At 30.5% G+C, this 23,218-nt stretch overlaps 1 protein-coding gene across 3 annotated transcripts in view; it reads left to right on the forward strand.

The window, feature by feature from the left end:
• Positions 1-23,218, forward strand: part of LOC122498039 (circadian locomoter output cycles protein kaput-like) — a 97,391-nt gene that overhangs the window by 25,817 nt on the left and 48,356 nt on the right. The window contains exon 2 of one of the 3 annotated variants that reach the window (XM_043605536.1): positions 15,118-15,216. In XM_043605536.1, coding sequence (XP_043461471.1) covers positions 15,140-15,216 — 77 coding nt within the window. In that variant the 5' untranslated portion in view covers positions 15,118-15,139. Of the gene's footprint in view, positions 1-15,117; positions 15,217-16,515; positions 18,019-23,218 lie in introns of those variants that run through there. The other 2 variants (XM_043605537.1, XM_043605535.1) reach the window with 2 other exon arrangements.

Genomic DNA, 23,218 nt, shown 5'->3' on the forward strand with positions numbered 1-23,218 from the left:
TTTGGACATAAGCTGAATGCAGTTTCGTCTCCATTGAAGACTCTTCGTGGATCGAGAAAAATTTCCATGAGATTGAATTCGTTAAGAAAATCGGACAACTCACTAAACCATTTCCTTAAACTTTCTTCTGTTACTACAGCTCTACCTTTCGAAATTCCTTCAGCAGTTCTGGAAGCAATATTTGGATGTCTTTTCAAAAACAAAGAGCACCATTTTCGTCCAGGTCGATCGTTCTTGAAAGAAGTTTTTCTGCCATCATCAAGGACAATTTTAGCAACAGTATTTTTCAAATCCTCCATTTTTAAAGGAAAACCACATTTCGATAATGTAATAATCCAATCTTCTATAGCCTTTTCTTCTGCCCCCGTTAAAATTGTTTCTGGTCCAGTTTTACTTTTATTTTCAGACGTTCGTCCAGCAATAATATCCCGCAAAGTTGTTTCTGGAACACCAAATTTTTTACAAGCCTGATAAACATTCATTTTCCCATCACGAATGCTTTGTACAGCTGCATTTTTCTGCTCAGGGGAATATTTGAAGAAGCGTCGTTTTTCTCTAACCTCCTCAAGTGGAAGATCTTCTTCATTTTCTGGACTAGAAATATCTTCGTCGATATCACTCATATTGTTGTTAATCTCTATTAATAATATAAAAAAGTAAATATTAGATTTTACATTTAACCTGTAAAACTTTTTTTTTAAATCATGCCGAATTAAAAAATTATAAAAAAAAATTATAAAAAATATACATTTCTCTATAAATATAATATAACAAAATAATTATTTTAAGATTAATGAAGTAAATATAAAAAGTAACTTACCTATAAATATTTGGTATTTATGTTTGACGTTTTGTAAATAAACACTTAACCATCGATAAATGGTGCATCAGCGAAAAAAGTGACTACACCAATTTTCGAGTCATTACCTCGAAAAATGGAACTGTCAAAAAAAATGAACCAAATACCGATGATTTGCTTTTAAAAAATATTAAATATTTTTTTTTAACAAAAAAACATGTATAAAAAATTAATTTAGTTCTTGTACAAAATTATAATAATAATTTTGTACACAAAAAGTCATTATAAATATGTTTAATTTGCATTTCTAAAAGTCTGTTTCAATCAACCTGAAGTATTAAGAAAATGAAGATTCGAGTAAATTTCACAGCAATGAATTATAATATTAATTAAATAATTATTTTAATAGAATCGCTACGAAATATGAATATATAAATATACAGTTGAAAATACAAAGATTATTTAGAAATTTATTTTGTTCTTAAATATTATATATTATACTATTTATCTAGAAAAGAAAATTATAATCCTCGACAATTGGTGCACCCTCGGCAATTGGTGCAGTTACCCTATGTAGTTGAATGAAGTGATAATACAGTTGCATTAACTACTTTTGTTAGTTAAATAGGAACCAATGACAGTTTTGCAGTAGAATTAACTGCTGATATGTAGTTAAAGTTACTAAGATAACTCAGTAATAAAGACAACTACTGAAAATGGTAAAATAAAATTATTTATAATTTATTATAAATATTATCGAGTTGTATTTTTTTATATTTCCCCCTACCCACTTTTGTTTACCTATACCTTATTTATTTAATGTCTATATACCTATAACGGAGAAAAATCTCTAAACGTCGGGAGTTGAGCGCTCGACCCTAACATTCGTAAACCGATAACCCAACCACCTAACCACGCTCGCCCGCTTCGATGAGTTGCTTAATACTTAAAGGCATTCCAGACACAGTTCAACTGATAACTGTAGTTAATTTTACTACTTAAAGTAGTTGCATTTACAACTTTTCACAGTTGATAATCTTCTATAAAAATCTATAACATAAATTACATGGAAAATAATTCAACTCCTAGAAGAAGTAAAAACTACTACAAAATTAGTCTATCGAACTACTTTAAGTAGTAGAATCTACTACTTTCTGTAGTCATTTCTATAACATACCTGCAGTTACAAAGTTAACTGTAAAATTACATTAATTTAATTAATAATTTTTAACTACATAAAACAGTTAAAATAAGTATCAAAAGTAGCCAGACTAACTAAAAAAGTAGTTCGTTTTATTACTTTTTACTCTACTAAGGGGATGTAGTTGAAAATGTCTCATGTATTTTTTTCAGTGTATATCTTCTTTCCGTCTTAACCAAATCACTTAATTCTTTTTGGAAAAAATTCAGCATAAAAAAACCCAAAAATTGTTTATATTATGTTTACAAAAAAATTTTATAAACAAAAAAGTTATTAAATAATAATTGAATAACTTTTGAACACAAGGACGAAATTGAATGAGGCAAACACTAAAAAAATCTTAGTTGCGGTTTCTATAAGATTCCGAAATAAAAATTTTGTAATGAGAATGTCTTCGTATAATATTTTTAATATTTTTGTTCACTTTTGTGCATAAACATTAGAAGTTTCTGCTACTTGACTTGCAAATTTAGATGCGCGCGCAGACCTCTCTCTCTAAAACCAGAAGTTAGCAGCTGATTAGAAAGAGAGGTCTGCGCGCGCATCTAAAATTACACGCCAAGTAGCAGAAACTTCTAGGAGTTGCGTCTTGGACGTGGAACGAGAAGGTTGTGAAAAACTGTGTTCGTGACTTAAGTTATCTTTGAGTAGCTTTGATCATTCTTTTTTCAACTTGCTTGTGCTGTCTGCTAGCCTGAGCGCTGCAGACAATTCTACGCATAGAAACTTTTAATCTTATAAACTGAAATATTAATTTCCTTAACGCGATTGAAACGTAATAACCTATCACGTCGACCATTGTGGTTGACGAGGTAGGCGCGCCTTGTTCGCAGGCGCGAGACCAATTGGTCGTCGCGTCCAAAAAACCAAAAAAAAGAAGGTCTACCGGGATGGAAGACCCTTCGAAAGATTTAAATACAGAAAAACCAACCATCGATGAAAACGAAGTGTCCCAGGGTGCTAGTGCTCTTTTGTACTATGCAAACCAAAGTATAACCAAACGTCACAAAATCGACTCCACGGAACACCACGATGATGATATTCAACAGTCTCCTCATTTGGTAAGCAACGATACTAACACCTACGACGAAATGGAACTGGAACTTGAAGTGACAACAACATCCGGCGCACCAGGTAACAGTGTTGACAAATCTGATTTTAACTCTAAGCAAACTACTCCGATGAATAAAGGTCCTAACGTCTTGAATAGATACCCTCTCTCACAAAGAGGACCATGTAAAGTTTTTATTCAGGGTGATCCAAAGTTTGCTAACGCCAAAGAAAAATTACATAAACTATCTTTTGGGCGGCTTATTAATTCGCGTACTTCACAACATGGAAAATCAGTAATAGATATAAAATCCAATGGCGTGGGCAAGCTTTGTGTCACCTTGAAATCTGCGCTAGACGCCAATAACTTGTTGGAAGACAAGTCATTTAAAGACAAAGGGTACGTAGCCTTTATCCCTGCCAATTTCTGCTCTTGTCAAGGTGTTATCCGCGATATCCCCTTAGATATATCTGATAATGAAATTAAAGAAAATTTGGAAATTTTAGGAATGCCGTATGCAACACTAACAGTACTAAATGTACGACGCCTTAATAGGAAATTTAAAAATCCTAAATCAAACCAATTTGAGCTTCAACCATCCAAATCTGTCCTTGTTACGTTCTCAGGGACCAGCCTACCAGAAAGAGTAGCAATTTTTAAGGCATCCTTTCCAGTCTTCAAGTACACTCCACAGGTCAAAATGTGTCACAATTGTTTGAGATATGGCCATATATCCACCCAATGTCGATCATCCCCTAGATGCTCTCATTGTGGAGGCGACCACCTTAACGTTAAAGACAATCTTTGTCCCAATTTAGACGATGATCCCAAATGCGTACACTGCTCAGGCAAACACACTGCTAATTCCAAAAACTGCAAAGAATTAAAATTTCAACAAGAATTTCGGGAATATGCAACCAAACACGGATTAACCTTCTCTGAAGCAAAAACCGCTATTAGGTCAGAGAATCGAAATAGAAACGAAGTTACTCCGAGACAAAATCCAAACCCGGCGTCCTTTAACTTTTCGAATTATCCAAATCTTGACGATTCTTCGACCCCCACATTTGCTTCTAATGGATTAGCTTCCTCATCTCGTCCTTATAATGATGTTGCTCGAACTTTTGAGTTTCGTGCTTCTGCCAAATCCTCTTCTCAAGTCAAGCAGAGGAATTCAACAATCAAACCAAAAAAGAACACTCCGACAACTGCAAAACAATCCAATAAAGGTAGGAAAGAAACACCCCCGCCTAATGAAACTGACTTACAAGAAAATCCAGCACAAAAAACATCAAACATTAATCCCTCAAATCAATTAGCTGACTTAACTCAGCTTATTACCAACATACAAACGATTCTAACGACCTAAGTTGAAACTATTTCCTCGAATGATTCAGAGGCAAGACTTGAAAGTCGCAACTTAGTAAAAAATCTCTCTAATAACATAGCATCCCTATCTCTCTCTCTCTTATCTACACACAATGGACCCACACAACAACCTGAAAATAATGCAGTGGAACTCACAAAGCGTCACGAATAAAAAAGGTGACCTCATCAACATTTCCAATAATTTAGATATTATTTTAATATCTGAAACTTTTTTAAAACCGGATAAAAACTTTTCGCTTAGAAACTTCAATATTATTAGAACTGATAGGTTATCCAACAGGGGAGGGGGACTGGCAATCGCCATAAGAAGTGGCATAAGCTTCTCTAGGGTATCAACAATACCTAGTGTTGAAAATAGTCTGGAGAGTTTGGCTATTTCGATTCCATCTCCTGGTGGTGACCTACTTATCGTCTCAGTCTATAGAACACCATCTCCTGATAATAAAATAACAAGTGCACAATGGTCTAATTTCTTCAATTCCGTCCTTTCAATTAATAATCATTCAGTCTTCATAGCAGGAGATTTTAACTGCCACCACTCCTCATGGGGTAGCAGCCGTAATTGTTATAATGGTATAGAACTTCGCGACTCTTTAGACTCCATTGATCTAATTTGTATTAATAATGGAAATCCTACTTACAAAAACCGTCCAGGTTCAACCAACTCAGTTCTCGATTTAACCATGGTTTCTCCTAACCTCGCTCTATCCGCTGCGTGGAATGTATGGGAAGACACGCTGGGAAGTGATCACTTTCCAGTCATCACTAGTCTGGGTGTAGCAATACCCATATCAAAGTTCACATCACATAAATATAATCTTAAAAATATCTCCTGGACCAGCTTCTCATCATGCTTGACTGACTTCATAGAAGAATCCAAACTAAGTTCTACATATCCACATTCAAATGTTCTTGATAACTACAATCTTTTTGTGAAGAGCATCGATGAGGCAATCACAATGGCGACTCCTCCTCATTTAAAGAAAAAACCCGTTAACACTCATCAAATAAGAAATTGCTCGAAGAAATCCTTTATACCGGCCCCTTGGTGGAATCAATCATGCAATGAAGCAGTTACTAAGAGAAAAGAAGCTCTTAAAACTTACAGAACTATTGCCAATATGGAAAATTATATTAAATTAAAAAAAGCAGAAGCTATCGCGAAAAAAACCTTCAATAAAGCAAGAAGAGACTCATTTAGAGCGTTTTGTGAATCCTTGGACAGGCTAACACCGATCTCCAGAGTATGGAGAACTATTAAATCATTTAAAAATAGATACACTCAGCCTGTTATTGCTTCCTGCTCAGCCGACATTGAAGTAATAACTAAACTACACAAATTAATTGATGAAAGCTGTCCCCCTACTGTTTTCTACGATCAATTTCCACAAAATTTTAGAAGTAATGAATTTTTTGAACAACCATTTACGGAAAGAGAACTAGAGATTGCTATATCTTCACTAAAAGTTAAATCTTCTCCAGGGCTCGACAAAATTGACAACAATATAATTCAACATCTACCCCCGAACGCAAGGAAAACGCTACTCGACATTTATAACACGGTTTTAACAACGTCTTCATTCCCATCAACATGGAACAAATTTTTAATCCTCTTTATACCGAAATCAACACCAGGAAAATTCAGACCAATATCTCTTGCGTCATGTCTATTTAAACTAATGGAGAAGCTAATCAACACGAGACTTAGCTGGTACTTGGAACACAACCTGCTACTATCACCTACACAGTTCGGTTTCAGGAAAAACAAATCGTGTGCTGACAACCTCGCTATCCTGGCAACAGAAGTCTGGACAGGATTCGCCAATAGACAAATCACCGCAGGCCTCTTTCTAGATCTCAAAGGCGCTTTTCCCAGCGTTATGCCAAGCATTCTAGCAGAAGATCTATGTGAATTAGGAATTCCAAGGTCTATAACAAGGTTTATCTATAATTCTGTAGCTCACAAACAACTCTTTTACAAAATCAATGGAGAGATTATTGGACCTAGAATTAATACAATCGGAGTTCCCCAAGGAAGTGTCCTCAGTCCTGCACTATACTCCTTATATACTAGGAAACTGGTCTCTATTATTCCTAACAATTGTATTCTAGCCGAATTTGCAGATGATATCGCAATCCTTTGTAGATCGGAAGATCCCATTGAGTGCGTTGCAATTCTACAGAACTGCTTAAACATCATTTCACGTTTTCTCTCCGATAGAAATTTAGACCTCTGCCCTGAAAAAACTAAATTAGTACTATTCAATAGACTTCGATTAGATGTTAATAATATAAATCTTTCGCTTAACTTAAACAACGATTCTGTGTATCCTTCAGACTCAGTGAAATTCCTTGGAGTGATATTTGACTACAAATTTAACTTCGATGAACATTTCCAATACTTGGCGAACAAAGCCAGAAAAATTCTCAATATCCTAAAAGTACTAAGAGGCACCTGGTGGGGAGCTGATCCTACTGTTCTCCTTAATGTTTATCGTTCATTAATCAGAAGTCCATTTGATTATGGCTCTCATACTTACACCTTCCAACGTTATAAATTTTTCGATAAAATGGAAAAGATAAGAAATCAAGCATTAAGATTAGCCTTAGGATACAGAAGAAGTACGCCGATCAATGTCATGCTCGCTGAAGCATGCGAGCCCCCCCTGAGGAAACGTTTTTGCTATTTAGCTAAACGCTACTTAATTAAAACCTTCGCAAACATTGATCATCCTATTCCTGACAGTCTGAGAAACTTATGGGAAATCACTCACCAGAGAAACACATATCAAATTAGAAATACGTTTACACTTATTATAGCCTTTGAAAAAGTCAAAGAATTTAAGCCACTTATTCGTAGGGCATTCTTTCATCCTTATTATGAGTTTCCTTACAACGATCACCTATTCACTCCTCAAGTCGACCTAAAGATAGGTAAGACTGTTCAACTTAGTGTTTCTCCGATTGAAGTCTTTAAAGATTTAACGCAACATAAATTTCAAAATTATGCATCCTTTTTCACAGACGGTTCTAAGATGGATTCCGATTCCGAATTTGCAACCGGATGCTCCTCTGTTTGTACCTCTCACAATTTTTTCAACTCCTGGAAACTACCTAACCATGCATCAATCTTCTCAACTGAAGCCATTGCTATCTTATACACACTAGACTTTATACTCACACAGAACTTTCAACACTCAGTTATTTACTCCGACTCATTAAGTGTCTTACAAAGTATTGCCTCTGTTAATCCTACCAATATTAAAAACAACCTTATCTTCCTTATTAGAAATAGACTATCCACCCTTTCTAATCTAAACAAAGAAGTCTGGTTAATCTGGATTCCCGGACATATGGGAATTTCGGGAAACGAACGAGCTGACGAAATTGCCAAAGAAGCAGCAAACAATGGAGACTTACTCAACATTGCTCTGCCCTTTTCAGACTTCTATACATGTCCAAAAATTGAACTAACTAAAACTTGTGATGAATTTTTTAAAACTGTTGGCGAAATCAAAGGCATACTATACATGAAAAACTTCTATCAGATCCGAAGCAAACCCTGGTTCCATACATTTATTTCACGCAGAGAATGGATAACCTCTATAGGCAGAATGAGGAGTAACCATTACTCTTTAAACGCAAGCATGTACAGGAAGAACCTTGTAAGTTCTCCAGGATGTTCTTGTAACCCGAATGTGATGCAAGATATAGATCATATCCTCTGGGCTTGTCCTAAATTTGATTTATATCGGAAACCACTACTAAAATCATTCTCCAAAGCACTAAATTGCCCTCCTCCATTTTGCAGTATTCAGTTTTTAAGCAATCCAACACTCAGACTAGTATCACCTATATTTAGATTCTTAAAACTTTTTAATATAAAAGTCTAACTTTTATATTCTTCTACCAGGTATCATTACAATTTTTTTTTTTTTTTTTTTTTTTTTTTTTTTTTTTTTTTTTATTTTTTTATTTATTTATTTTTTTTTTATTTTTTTTTATTTTTTTTTTGATTAAAATTCTCTCCATGCGTTCACGAGTCCGCTCGATTGGTGCTGTGTCGTTCTCTCTCTCTCTTCAACTACGGTTGGAGAGAGAGGGAGATTGTGTGCTGCTTTACCTCCGAGTACGGTGTGGACTCGGTGGAGAGGCGGCTTGTTACTTATGTTTCAGATAGATCATGGCTGTATGTACAAGGCTTTAGTCCACAGTACGTTGCCAATGTGTCGTGAGTTGTGTTCAACCCATGACTATAATAAGAAGAAGAAGAAGAAGACAGAAACTTCTAATGTTTATGCACAAAAGTGAACAAAAATATTAAAAATATTATACGAAGACATTCTCATTACAAAATTTTTATTTCGGAATCTTGTAGAAACCGCAACTAAGATTTTTTTAGTGTTTGCCTCATTCAATTTCGTCCTTGTGTTCAAAAGTTATTCAATTATTATTTAATAACTTTTTTGTTTATAAAATTTTTTTGTAAACATAATATAAACAATTTTTGTGTTTTTTATGCTGAATTTTTTCCAAAAAGAATTAAGTGATTTGGTTAAGATGGAAAGAAGATAAATAAAAAAGATAAGATTTAATTTGCAATTAAAAATCTTTAAAAGTTGATTTTCAAAAATTGCAACAGAACACTTGAAATAAATTAATTATTTTCAATAAAATTTTACAAAATTTTAACTATTCAAAAACAATTTTTGAAAGATTTTTTTCAGAACATTTACCTGACTAAACTTGACAATTTTGTTTTAATGTGTAATATGGAAATTTTATTATTTATCATAGAAAAATCATGGATTTTTTTATAGAAACCCTGTTGGTTGTCTACTGCAAAAAAATAATAATAAAAATATTAATAATAATACACGAAGAGAAAATATAATATTAAATTTTGTAAAAGTATTTTACAATTTGGGGAAAAAGTGCATCAAACCGAAATGTTGACATAGAAAATACTAAACAGTGAAAGAAATAATATTAGGGTAAGTCCGGGGGAGATGGCCATAGTTTTTTTAAAGTAGTGTAAAATTTATAAAAAAGCTTTTTTTGTCTAAACTTTTATTGATAATTAAACATTGAATACTTAACTTGAAAATAAAGAAACATAAAATAAAATATTTTCATTGCAACAATCTTAAAATTTACATTTTCGAAAAAGTGCATTTGGCCATTTCTCTGGAATGTCCGGGTGAGATGGCCACATGTGTTCGGGAGAGATGGCCACTACCTATAATTTTTGGCTTTTATCTTAAATTTAATTTTTAATCGTTCACATCACTTTCCTCTTTTTCTGGTCGCATTTTGAAAATTTTTCATGGGGTTCAGAGCAGTTTTCATGTAGCCACAAGTGTCAAATTCTGCATTGAATTCAATCTTCAATTAATGTCGTTCGGTTGTAACTTTTAGCAGAACCTACAAATAAATCTCCATCTCTGGTATCAATTAGATCAATTATTTTCTTCTCAGACATTTTTAATTTGCTTTTCTTTAATATTTCTCAAGTATCTAACATTAACATAAAAAAATTTTAAATAAAAGTCATTAATGGCCATCTTACCCAAAAATTCATGATAAAAGTAAACATCAAAATATTAAATAAATAAAATAATTTTTCCTTTCATTTTTCGTTTATATCGAAGCGTGGGTTATACACTACTCAATAAAACTTAAATTTAAAAATTATGTTAACAAATAACAATATAGCAACAAGAAATCTGAAATTTTCAAATTATTTTGGACCCATGCAAAAAAAAATAAACAAGGATTACACTTACAGCTTCATTATTTTTCATCAAATTATTGTTTAGATTTATTATTAATCACAAAAGGTTGAAGAATAATTCATAAAAAGTGATATTTCTTTACAAATTCTGTAAAATATTCGAACTGGCCATCTCTCCCATATGGCCATCTCCCCCGGACTTACCCTATATGAAATTTAGTAAAGTTTTATTAAAATTTAACTAAAATTCTTATATTTGATGTAAAAATTATACTAAATTTCACATAAGTTTTTTTAAAGCTTAGTATTATTTATATCAAAATTAATTTTAATTATTTGAAGAAAAACTCGTTTTTGAATTAATCGATTAAATAGGAATTAAAAATTTCATAACTATAATTGTAAATTTTCTAAAGCTATGATATAGGTATTCAACTAGGGCCCCCAAGGTAATAAAAATAATAAGTTTTTGAAAAACAATCAACTAAATGAAAGATTTTTAAAAAGGGATAAAAAAATTAATATTTTTTTTATTTACTTATATTTATTTATTAATAATGTAATTTAATATTTATTTATTATCTATTTCTTGTTAAATTAAGTTTTGGTATTTACCAATATTTATATAATTTATTAGCTATTTTCTATCTCTAACGAAAAATTAAAATTTTAGAATTTTTCAAAACTTATTTTTACACTTTGAAATAATAATATTTTCACAATGAAAAATGAGGCAATTTACCTATAAATAAAATTTAAATTCAATAAACGTTCTTTAATAACAGAAGAAAAATTTGGTTGAAAGTCAAAAAAATGCTAAAATAATTATTTAATAAAAATATAAATAAATATCTATCTGGTAAATTTATTTAATGCTTTAATTACTATTTATTATTATTATTTTTATTGTTTTTTATTATGGTTATTGTTATTATTATTAATGTTATTGTTGTTTTATTAAATAATTACATTTTTTATTTTAAAAACTTACTAGAAACTTATTTTAAGCAAACTTTTTTTTAAAGAGTAAGGAAAGTTTTTTACGTCAAATTATTGTTGATCTTTTTGTTGTATTAAATAATTAAATTTTCTTATTTTAAAAACTTATTAAAAACTTAATATAAACAAATTTTCGTTTTGTTTTTGTTTTGATGAAAGAAAAAAGAGAAGGGAAAAATATTACGTCATTATTTTTCTGCAGGTATATATAATTAGATATATTATATTGGTAGTGTGTGTATATTAAATTCGGTTATAAATGGAGTTTATAATTAAAAAAAAGAAACATGAATACGTAAGGCCAAGGCCCTCATCATATTTATATTGAATCACTTCCTGGTTCCTTGATTCATTCCCTTCGAATATGTGCTTCTTTTTATAAAATCTAAGTAGCTCTCTTGTGAAAAGTATAGATCACACGCAACAAAATGCGTTATATACTGTACACTATATCGTTTTTACAACCGGTTTCTTCTTTTTTTTTCTTCTTTTTCTTCTTCTTTTCGATTACATAATTAAGTCCAAGAAGAAGTGTCCTTGAATCGGTTTCTAACTTTAAATTATGTTTGACTGAACTCTCTTGTTTTTTTCACTCTTCTCTTCTCCCATCTTTTTTTTTTTGTAACTTTTAACCACAGACTACTACCCATGATGAAAAAGACTATAATCACATTGCGCCAAGAATTTCGATATATACCTTCTTTTTTTGAGGCTTCATATTTTGTAGGCTATTTTTTTTCTTTATATAGACGGGAATTTTTTGGCTGCGGGAAGTTGGTGGAAGTTGTCTCTCAAGTTTTAGTTGGTTGGTTCACTTTGTTTGTGAGAGAATTTTCATGCCATCTAGGCGGCGATTTAACGAACTGTCTTGGCGCGAAATTCAAAAACGGAAAAATTGTAATTTTGTATCTTTTCTTTTTTTATTTTAATTAATTAATAATATTGCCACTCGGTATCAAAATTGGCTCAAAATTTACTTAAATACTCAACCGAATCACTGAGAATTTTTGTTAATTTCTTTTTCTTTTTTTTTTTTCTTTAGATTGCAGTTTTCTAATAAGAGAATTTATGTTTCTGTATTTGCATTTTTTTTAAGAGAATTTTTTTTCTTTTTTTTGCCAGAAAAACCGAAGAATGACCTCTGTGAAAATTTAAATTAGCCTGTTTGAACCTTTAAAACGTAATATAATGCTAATAAAGCAATGTTTTGATCACATTTATCGATACGATCTCATTGACCTCAAAGAGTGCGTTCCAATAAAGTTCATAGGCCTGAAGTATTTTATTTCTGCTATTTTTTTGGCAGTCATCAAACCTTAAAATGTACTAATTTTTTTTTTTTTTTATTCTTTTGCATGGTTGCTGAACATCCGATTATTCATCTCTCTTGCATGCTCATTATTCCTGCTTTGAAAAGGAAATAATTTCAAGGTGTATAGGAAACAAAGTAACTGTTTTCTTTTCTTGATGATTATTTTCAAAGACGTTAAATTTTTTTCGATTTATTTTTCTCCTATTTTAACCATTAATTTTGTTAATTGTAGTTAACGATAATTATAAACTTTATTTTTACTCATTCTTTTTATTTTTATTTACTTTTATTTATTTGTTTCAATTATTTATTTATAATATAAATGGGATATAAAAAATTAATAATAAACAAAAGTTGTACGAAGCGGCAAGCGTTTTCGTACAATTTTTATTTATTATTAATTTTTTTTTAAGTGCATTAATTTCAAATAATTGCAAAATGCAAATATTAATAATCAATAACATAATTTATTTATAAATTAATTAATAATTACGTTTTAAAGGTTTAAACAATAATAATGCCTATTATTATTATTTAATAAGAATATTATTAACAAATTATAATCTATAATGAATAAATAATAATATATTTATAATATAATTCAATTTTGTAATAATTATATAAGCAATTAGTTTTTTAAAAATTACTATTTTTGAAAACTAATTATAAAAAATACGAATTATTTTCTCTATTTAATCATTTGGAATTTGTTTTCTTTTCTCTAGAGTTGCAGTAGTTTCCTTTTTCCAATAATCTGGAAAAAAAAAAATTAATTGTACTTTGTTTTCCCATAATAAATAAGAATAATAAAATAGCTTTAAGCGTTAAACGAGAATTTTTCAATTATCAGCCAAGGTTATTATGCGCCATTTTTTATTTATGGTTGTATAAGAAATGACAAGGATATAATGTTACTTTTCCTTCTTTGATGAAAAATTCTTTATTGTATATAATATATTTTTTTTTGTAAAACTATATCTCTAAAAATTCCACGAAAAATTCCAAAAATGGTTTTTAAACATGTCACAGTAGATATATTGTTAAAGGCTATATATTCAACTTAAGTGGAAATAAATGATCAATTTTCACCGTTTCAATACTTGGAGAAACATTTTTTCTTTTTTTTTTTACTAAAATAGTTGCAATAACAACAAAGGAAAAAAAAGAATGAGTAAAATATATTTGTTTTTGTTAGTCATATTTTTTTTATGGAAACAAATAAGTTCGAGAAAAATGTTTTTCTTTATTAAAAAAATATTTTCTATATTAGAAAATATTTTTTCATTTTAGAAAATATTTTTCTGTATTAAAAAATATTTTTTATTTGAGAAAATATTTTATAGAAAATATTTGTCTATTTCAGAAAATATTTTTTAATTTAGAAAATATTTTATATTTAATATTTTTATGTATTAAAAAAAATTTTTTTGTTTCAGACAATATTTTATAGAAAATATTTTTGTCTATTTCAGAAAATATTTTCTATTTTAAAAAATATTTCATAGAAAATATTTTTCTATTTTAGAAAACATAATTTTTTTTTGCATTAAAAATATTCTTTTGTTTTTAAAAAAGAAAAAAGGAAAAATAGTTTTTCGCAGGTAACTATACTTTCGTTTTGTTGAAAAATAAAATAACAATTTTTTTTGGCCTTGAGGTTTCTTTTTATTGTTCATGCAAAAATGCGAGAAGCATACAATGCATATCAGAAAATTTTTATTAAAAAGAAAAAAACCTTCCCCCCCTGCTTTTTTTCATTTAGCACATGAGACTTTTTTTTATATCATCATATGTGTGCTCAGCAAAACGAAATGATAGCATTTTGTGTCAACGACCCATTACATCAACAAAGAACTACCTGACTTAATCTTTGAGATAATTAAATGCATCAACGTTATGTTTTAAACGCAGAAATACTTTTGAAAAAATTATTATTATTCTTTAAAATATGTCAAACATATTTTATACTCTTTTATCGAATACGATTATTATTTTTTTCTTTTTTTTGAAACTTTTCACATTTCTGAAAGATAATTTATGTATTTTAACAATATATATTAATTTAACGATTAATTAATTAATTTTAACGCTGAATTAGTTTATTAATTTTAATAAATTAGAATTATGGAAGAATAAATTAGTTTAGTAGTTTTAATAACTTTGTTTATAAATTATTTTATAAATTTAACGATAAATTAATTTACTATTAAATAATTTATTTATTTGATTCATTTAGCGATAAATTAATTTACTAATTAAACAATTAATTATTTTATTATTGTGACGATAAATTAATTTATTGATTAAAAAATTATTTTATTGTTTTAAAGATAAAATGAATTTATTATTTTAACAATACGCAGTATATAAAAATATTTAATAATCGAACGAAATGATAATTAAATATTTATATTTTTGTTAGATCGTTTGAAAAGAAATAGATAAATAATTTAATAAGTATTTATATAAAATTTGTCGACACTTTTTTATTTTGATCGATAAATATTTTTGATCGTGCAAATCTATAATTATTGCAAAAAAGCTTATAATAACAATATAAAACTTCTGTTCTCAATAAACAATTGAAAGAAACTTAAAAGTGTTTACAAAATCCATTTTTTTCGTTTTATAGATTTCTAAATATATCCGACAAAATGAAGGACGACGTGGATGAAGATGATGCTGGAGCTTCGTCATCCAGTTCCGTATCTGAATTGCAAACAGTTTACGGGTGAGTTTGAAATTTGTTTATTAGAATTTCATAATTTTGCAAAAATTCCAAAATCTTATTCGCATCGAGAAAGAAAAATAAAAACCAGAAGAATTGAAAATCTTTTTTCTCTCTAATTAACATTTTCTAATTGTCTAATTATCTTATTGTCCACGGAAAAAAGTTTTTACCTTAAACAGCCACAAATTTTTCTATATTAGCGAAATTTTTCATTATTTCAATAAATACTTTCGCTATTCCAGAGAAACTTTTCGCAGTTCCAGATAAAGTCCATCAATTTAATTTTATTAAAACTTTTTTCCTAATTTTTTTAAACAAAAGAAGTATATTCAATTTTTCTTATTTGTCTCGTTTTAAAAATTATTATATAAAAGAAATTTCTTTAGTGGTAACAGTGTCTCTTTTTCAAATGCTCTTTGACGATGATGATATCGTTATTGGATTACGATGAAGTTATATGGATAAGATAAAAAAAAGTACTTTCAAAGAGGTTGCAGTTATGTTTGATGATTAATTATTATTGGTCTTTGAATAAGCGATTGGTATAACAAGCTCTAATCTCTTTGGTATACGTTTTAATTAATTTACTCGCCCGGCGTGTATTTTTTTTTTCACTTGTAACGATCAATCTTGAGACGATTATTATCTGATGAAGAACAAGAGAGCATGGACTGCTCCAGAAAAGAATTTAAAAAAAAGTAATTCTTTTCGCCATGTCGAACCGAATCAATCACTTTTTCTATTTTAATGAGAAATTTCATTTACATTTGACAATCTAAATGAAATTTCTCATTAAAATAGAAAAAGTGATTGATTTTAAGAAGTTGACTTGACAAGTCTGAATGTAGATTGTGGATTTTTTGCTTAAATGACAATATGACATGAAATAAATGACAATGTAATAAAAGGGTATTTTGTTTTGATTTCGAGTCCTAAGTGATAATAGGTTTGGGGATGTCAAAGTAGATACGATTTTACCATTGGAACTCTTAAAAATCGTTTTGACTTTTGACTCCTTATGGTTGTTTTTTCCGTAGTGTTGCAAGCTGAAGTCGACCTAATCGAATGAAAGTTGTGGACTCTTGCTTTTTACGACAGAATATTAACAGTAGTTGTATTAATAGTAGTAGTTGGCAAATTAGTAGAGTTTGTTAGTTGCTTGCAGTGTCGGTTAGCAAAATAGCAGAGTTTGTTAGTTTCTTAGTTGCTTGCAGTGTCAGCTAGCAACAATTTCGATGTTTTCTTCTCATGTTCAGACAAGATATTCTCTTTCTTTCGAAATTGTCGATCTTTAATTGACCGTCGAATGAGAACTCTTATCGTTATCAGTGCTTGCACCGAGGCTTTCGATCCGATGCGGTTACATGTTACCAAAGCATAAAAAAAAAGAGGGACGGCGTTTGGTGTATCGTTTCGAGGCCGAGTAGTGGGAGAGAGTTTAGTTATACCGCTCGGCCGAAGGAAGAATTGAAGAAACCAACAATCCCGCCAGTTCGCATTCAACCTTCGCGTCAAACGTGTTTACACTTTGTTTTTTATCCCTCCCCCTGTTGATCTTCACGTTTTTCTCGCGACTGTGATTTCCACCATAATTATCTCTTCTTGCTATCAGATTTCATTGAATTTGATATTTTGTGATTCCTCCAAATACAGTGTATTCCATATCAAGTGGTCCATCGAGTGGTACACAAAGTTGTACATCAAATAATACTCCAAGTGGTGCACAAAGTGTTACATCAAATACTACATCAAGTGGTACATTAAATAGTACAAGTGGTACACAAAGTTGTACATCAAATAATACATCAAGTGGTACAACAAATAGTACATCAAGTGGTACACCAACTGAAACTACAGTGCATTGTGAATAGTTAATTAGAACTAAAATTGACCCCAAATGGTAAATGATTAGAAATTAAAAATTCCAGTACAATCAGTCAAAACTCCGTTTAATTTAAAGACCAACATTTTTCATTGGTTTAAGAAGGCGAAAATTCCGTTAAACATATTAAGACAGTGCCAAGGTCAACGCTCCCAAAAGTCCGAAAACAAATCCTCATTCCATTTCGCTTCACTTTATTCTGAATCAAGATATTGGCGGTCTAGAATTTCAGCGCATCGAAGAAGAAACGAAGTATTTACATCTTTGCTCGATATACACAAGCGTTCCCTTCTTGTTTGTGTTTGAAGAAGCAATATGTGTATTTGTGTCTGTTTGTGTGGTGTTCACTGATTTAAATAGATTGCACACGATGGAGACGTGTCGCGATTTCAAAGGTAACGTGAAACGATCAGACAACTCGCGGTGACGATTTCGAAAAAAAAACACACACGCTCACCGGAATCAACAAACAAGCCGGTTTTTTTTATTTCATTAATAAGCCGACAAACGTCGGTCGATTTTTGATTGAGACTAGAAAGAAGAAGAAAAGAATTAATGGATATTTTAAATAACGTTGAAGATAAATTTATTTTATCTGTCCCTGAATGTAATCAAGCGCGCCAGATTAGTTGCAAGGCTAATTTTAATGTGAAAAGAAATCAAGATTTTCAAAATGGCAATAATTGATTCAAGTGATTGTTGTGATGTTGGGGATTTTTTGAGAAATATTGAGCAGTTCGTGATTTCTCTAAATCGACGGGAAATTATTGTGTTTGTTGTTGATGAGTATTAATCATGTGGTCGCATGAACAAAGACAAGAATTCACTTTGGATAATTCACAACATTCTGGATTGTTTGATAATGAAAGTTCAGGTCATCAGCGTCATTCCACAACCATGGACATTTCACCTGGGCCAAGGTCAGTTAAACCTCCGACGTGTACAAATTTTCAAAACGAATCCCTCGTGTTTCCTGAAGAGAAAAAAGGGAGGGGGGGGGGGTTATTTTCTATCCTTGAAAACTTCGCTGCATTTGGGTCGCATTAAAAATTTACTTGCTAAAAACCATTCAAAAATTTAGCTTATGGTAAGCTTATTTTCTGTAGATGTTAGCACAGGACTAGGATATCGACGAATTGGTTCTAATCTTTATGGATGACGAATAAAATTCGCCTTAGTTTGTTTATATATATTTTTTTTGAAACTTTGGTCTTTTTGGGTTGATCTAACAGACTTAGAGTGTTGTTAGATGTTAAAACAAAACTGTTTTATGTTTGTTGTAAGTAAAGAGAACGATTGAAACTAACTCGTCTGCTATAATTTTTGTTGCTATCAGGATTATTTCACAAGGAAGAAGCTACAGCTGATGGTACCATCGTAATGAATGGTTCTTCCTAAAATTATAGTTACAATTAGTTGTCGCAATTAGTGGCATTTACCATTTCTGGTAGTAACAATTAGTGGTATTTACAATTACTGGTAGTAACTATCAGTGAAAGTTAGAATTCTTGGTCATTGCAAATAGTTGTCATTGCAAATAGTGGTAGTTACATTTAGTGGTAATTGCAAATAGTAATAGTTACAATCGCCGAAATTTATAAACAACAGTTATTATAAGCAGTGGTTTGGTGCCCGTACCAATCAAACTTTTTCATTAACACAACAATCGGCGGTTATAAATTTAGTTAATTAACAAGTACCGAGTTCACCTAATAATCATTAACGGTAATTAAAAACCCAATTTCAAAACACAGCGGATTTAGATTCATACACAAAGTTAAGAATTACCGTCACTCAATAATAATATACTCTCGATTCACCTTCATTTTGTCAATGAAAAATGGTGATTGATGATTTTCAGGTTTATATATCTTGAAAACGAATGCATAATCAATCTTACGTTTCTTTTTCATTTATCGCCAGGTTCATTATATAGTTGCGAGTTTCTTATTTGAAAAATTTTAGCGGTCCAACTTCTTTGAGTATATATTTAGGTTTAGAGAGGAATTTCTTGGAAGGATTCGAATTGATGTTAATGGTAGGGTTGTTGTTGACCTCAAAATTTCTGCTTCGTTTATAATTCTTTTCACGAATTTTCGCCTATGATTTATCAAAAAGAAAAAGTTGTTGTTCGTTAATAATTTTGAAAAGTATTTTTTTGCAGATACTTTTTTGGAAACTAATAGAAACTTTATTGAAACTTTTGAAACTTTTGAAACTTTAATAGAAACTTTGTTGAAACGTTTTGAAACTTTTTTTTAGTGGTTTTTTTCCTGGTTGGTAATAATTATTGTCGATTGGGTGAAGACAAGGGCAAGAGCCTAATATCATCGTTCAAGGACAAATTGATATACGGAGAAACAAATAAGCTGCATCGAGACACAAATTTATTAAAGTGTCTCGCATCTTAATTATACTCGAAAATTATTTCAACTGAATGAAATTAATATTCGTGGTATTAGTTTTTTTCGGGACTTGATTTTAATTCTGTTAATCTTGATCTTTTTTCAAGAATTTCATCTGTATTATAATTGATTTTTTTTTCTACACGTAAACAAGACACGAATTTTGGATAAATTCCAAAATTTCGGGGGGGTTATTTGGAAAAGTCATTGTACCGCCTACGAATTGATCTTGGCGAAAAACTATATATTCTGCGTTTATAAAAGAACACAGTGAAGTGAGTACCGTCATCAACGTGAGAAAATATTATATTAAACGTTTTCTCTTCTATTTTTACATATGTCTGTTACTATTACGTGATACGTTTTTGAGTGTAATAAATTTTACTATACTCAAATTTCACACGTGGGCAGATATTTTAGCCCCTTCGTCTTCATTTTTGTTTCTCGTCATTAAATGTGTTTTTCGAAAAGTATTAAACAAACATTTTCCAGGAAGTTCCCGATAATGTGTATAATCAATTTTTATGTATAATTTCATATTTTTATGAGACTATTTAGCTTGTTTAGTTGTAAAAATTGATGATTGAGTTATAATTGACCTGAGTTGTTGGTATTTATAGATTTTGCTTGGACGCCAGTAAAATTTTTTGCAAAAGGTCTAAACAAATTCCTTACGGGAAATGCGGTTTACTAAGTTTTTACTTGGACACCAGACTAGTTGCAAACCGTAATAATTTTGATTCTTGTTTGTCAAAATGCTTTCGAAAAAATGTTTGCTGCTCGAATGAGATCGGGATGTAAAAGGGCGCTGATATTCTGCACTTCGAATATCAAAATTTGAATTTCGAATTTGTTTTCGGATTGACTTGATTTCACAAGAAGCTGCTGTTGAGGAACGTTAACGATGTCTGCTTCCGTTAGGCGGTACAAATATATCGGTATAAATGAATGCCAATTTGATCGATTCACTCGAAATTTATCGATATCCAGTTGTGATTATACAAATCATTCAAAAATGTTATTCTTATTTTCTCCTTCTCAGATTTAATATTAAATTTGAAAATTTACTTTCTATGGCAAAAGATACTAATCTTTTGCCATAGATACACTGAGAAAACTGGAGTATTGGACTAAACATCTGGAGGGAAAAATCGTTGATATTTGAGAGTTAGCTATTGGATAACAATCTAAATGTTCAAATTCACCATTGACAGATATTCGTGCCATTTCTCTAACAGAGGGACAAATTAACCATCTTGAGAAATCCCTTCCTTATCCGGCGCGAAATGAATAAATATGGCAACCTAACCCCTAAATTAAATACATAAAATGTCAGAAAAATAATTTCGCGCGCATCAGATCGTACACATTTTCTGCGCAACTTTTAACCCTCAGATATAATGGGAGAGAATATACAAGTAGATTTCCATTATCAATTCAAAATTTATTTTAGAAGCACTATTTAACTCTCTTCATAAGCAAAGAAAACATACACTTTTTGAACCTCTGAATTTGACTGTCCAGTTTTCTCAGTGTAGTTTTTGTTCTTATTCTGTTGGGAAAGGGAATATTTTCTTTAGTCTGTTGGCAAAAATTCTTTTTTGTAAAATGAAATCTTAATCTTTGTTGGCTAGACGAAAATTTATAAGAGCATCTGATAAATTTATTTATTACTCGGGAATTACAGGAATAAATATATTATTGGCTACTTGCTAGACGGTTTGGCGACTCTCATAATACTCATTTGCGGTTGCCCTTGAATACTTTTAAACCTTGAAAAATTCACTTTAACATTGCGTAATCGAACAATGAAACATTGGCATTGATATAACCGGAACCTACCCGAACGTAAAAACATGATCTAACGTTATAATTTGATATTTTGTCGCTTCAAGCATGAAAGATGCATTGTCAGATTTTTAATACACGGGGGAATAAAAATTACAATTCTTGTCGATTGTCGCATTTTTAAATATCTGACTTTTTTCTCTTTAATTTCACGGAAAACTTTTCCACTTATGCAAAATCATCATATATTAATTAAAATTTTAATGATTTTACAGTTTTTGTATTAACATTTACAATTTTTAATTATTTATCATTAAAAGATATTGAAACCTTTAATACTTATTTTGACGATAATTACAGATGCAGTAGAAGTATTAATTATTTCCAGAATATCGATTTTAAATTGTATATAGATGATTGAAGTGTTATTAATTTTCTTGAAAGAGTTTTTAAATTGAATAGGAAACAAAATTCACTGGAGTTTATATGTGCATAATAGTGGAGGATAATATTGTTTGAAAATGAAAAGTGTGAACTTGACGGACTTCATCATGATCGGACAATATATATAATAATAATAATAAAATGCAACGGAAACCTGACCATTGACACATAACACGTCATCGCGTTTCAAGTGCAATCAGTTGAGTGAATACACACAGGTTACAGTCTATAGAGAGTGTCGCAGGTGATGTTTGAGGGAGGTCGGGGCTATATTTTACTTGAGTTACATGAATACAATATATTAAGTAAAGTCCAACATTTTGTGGCGATTTTTAAAATATTTATGATTTTTTGTTCTTGCGGCAGTGATGAATGTGTATGAATGAGGGAAAATTTTATGTTTTTGAAAATATAATGAAAAAAGTGAATTTAAATTTCCTTTGGAGTTTATTCTCGTTTTTAATAATCCACGTGCAATTTTATTCGTTTCGTATATTCTGAAATTCAATTCAATTTGAAAATCCGTTTCCTCATTTTTATGCAGCTTCACGTTTGTTTTACATTTTCGATTTGTTTTTGGAATATTTGTTTACATTATAGGGGAGAGTGGGGCAAGACGGGGTACTTAAGGTTTAAAGCGCAAAAAAACGAAAATTATCGAATATATACGTTATTATTATTTTTAATTATCATCTTTGGGAATCAGTCTTTCGTAAAAAAAGGCGTACAAAGGCCATCTGTTTCTTAAAAAAGCTTTTAATTAATAATATTGAAAAAATTGCAAATCTCCCCATCTTGCCCCACCGGCGGGTAAGATGGGGTACCCGTAGGGGCAAGATGGGGTACTAAAAGAAACAACCTATTTCTGTCGACAAATTTCACAAGTAAAGGTTGCATCTTCATCTTCATGCATAACTGCAGTGAGCCCATTGGCCGCAGACAAAAAAAGCAGCCCAGCCTTCATTTGAGTCTAAATAATAACCATTACAATAGAGACAAGGTGTATTTTCCACTTTACCATCGCTAATTGATGATTTAACCTGACAAGTTTTTTTCTTTTTGGTCACTCTTATTTTATTCAGTCTTGATTTTAGTAGTTTTCTTAACTTCTCTTATTTCTCTTTTTTTTTGCTTAATTTGTGAACCCCGTCTTGCCCTACTCTCCCCTACCCCATCTTGCCCGCACCTACGAAATTTAATAAAACGATTAATTACTACAATTTACGATTCAACAAAGAAAAAAAAACATATGCTTCCCTTCTTCTGTAACCCTTGACAGTTAGAAAAAAGTTTATACAGTTCATTAACTGTTATTATTAAGTAATAAACACCTCCTAAAAAAAGTGAAAAAATGACAAGAAAATCGTCAAAAACAGTTTTTTTAGTAAAACAGATAAAAGATTTGTTCTCATGGCTTTTAGGTTTTGTAAACAAGAAACTATGTACTTTATTTCTTATGAATATTAGCATTAAATATTGACGT

This window comes from Leptopilina heterotoma, unplaced genomic scaffold, assembly GCF_015476425.1.
Source record: "Leptopilina heterotoma isolate Lh14 unplaced genomic scaffold, ASM1547642v1 Lhet_14, whole genome shotgun sequence".
Taxonomy (NCBI): Eukaryota; Metazoa; Arthropoda; class Insecta; order Hymenoptera; family Figitidae; genus Leptopilina; species Leptopilina heterotoma.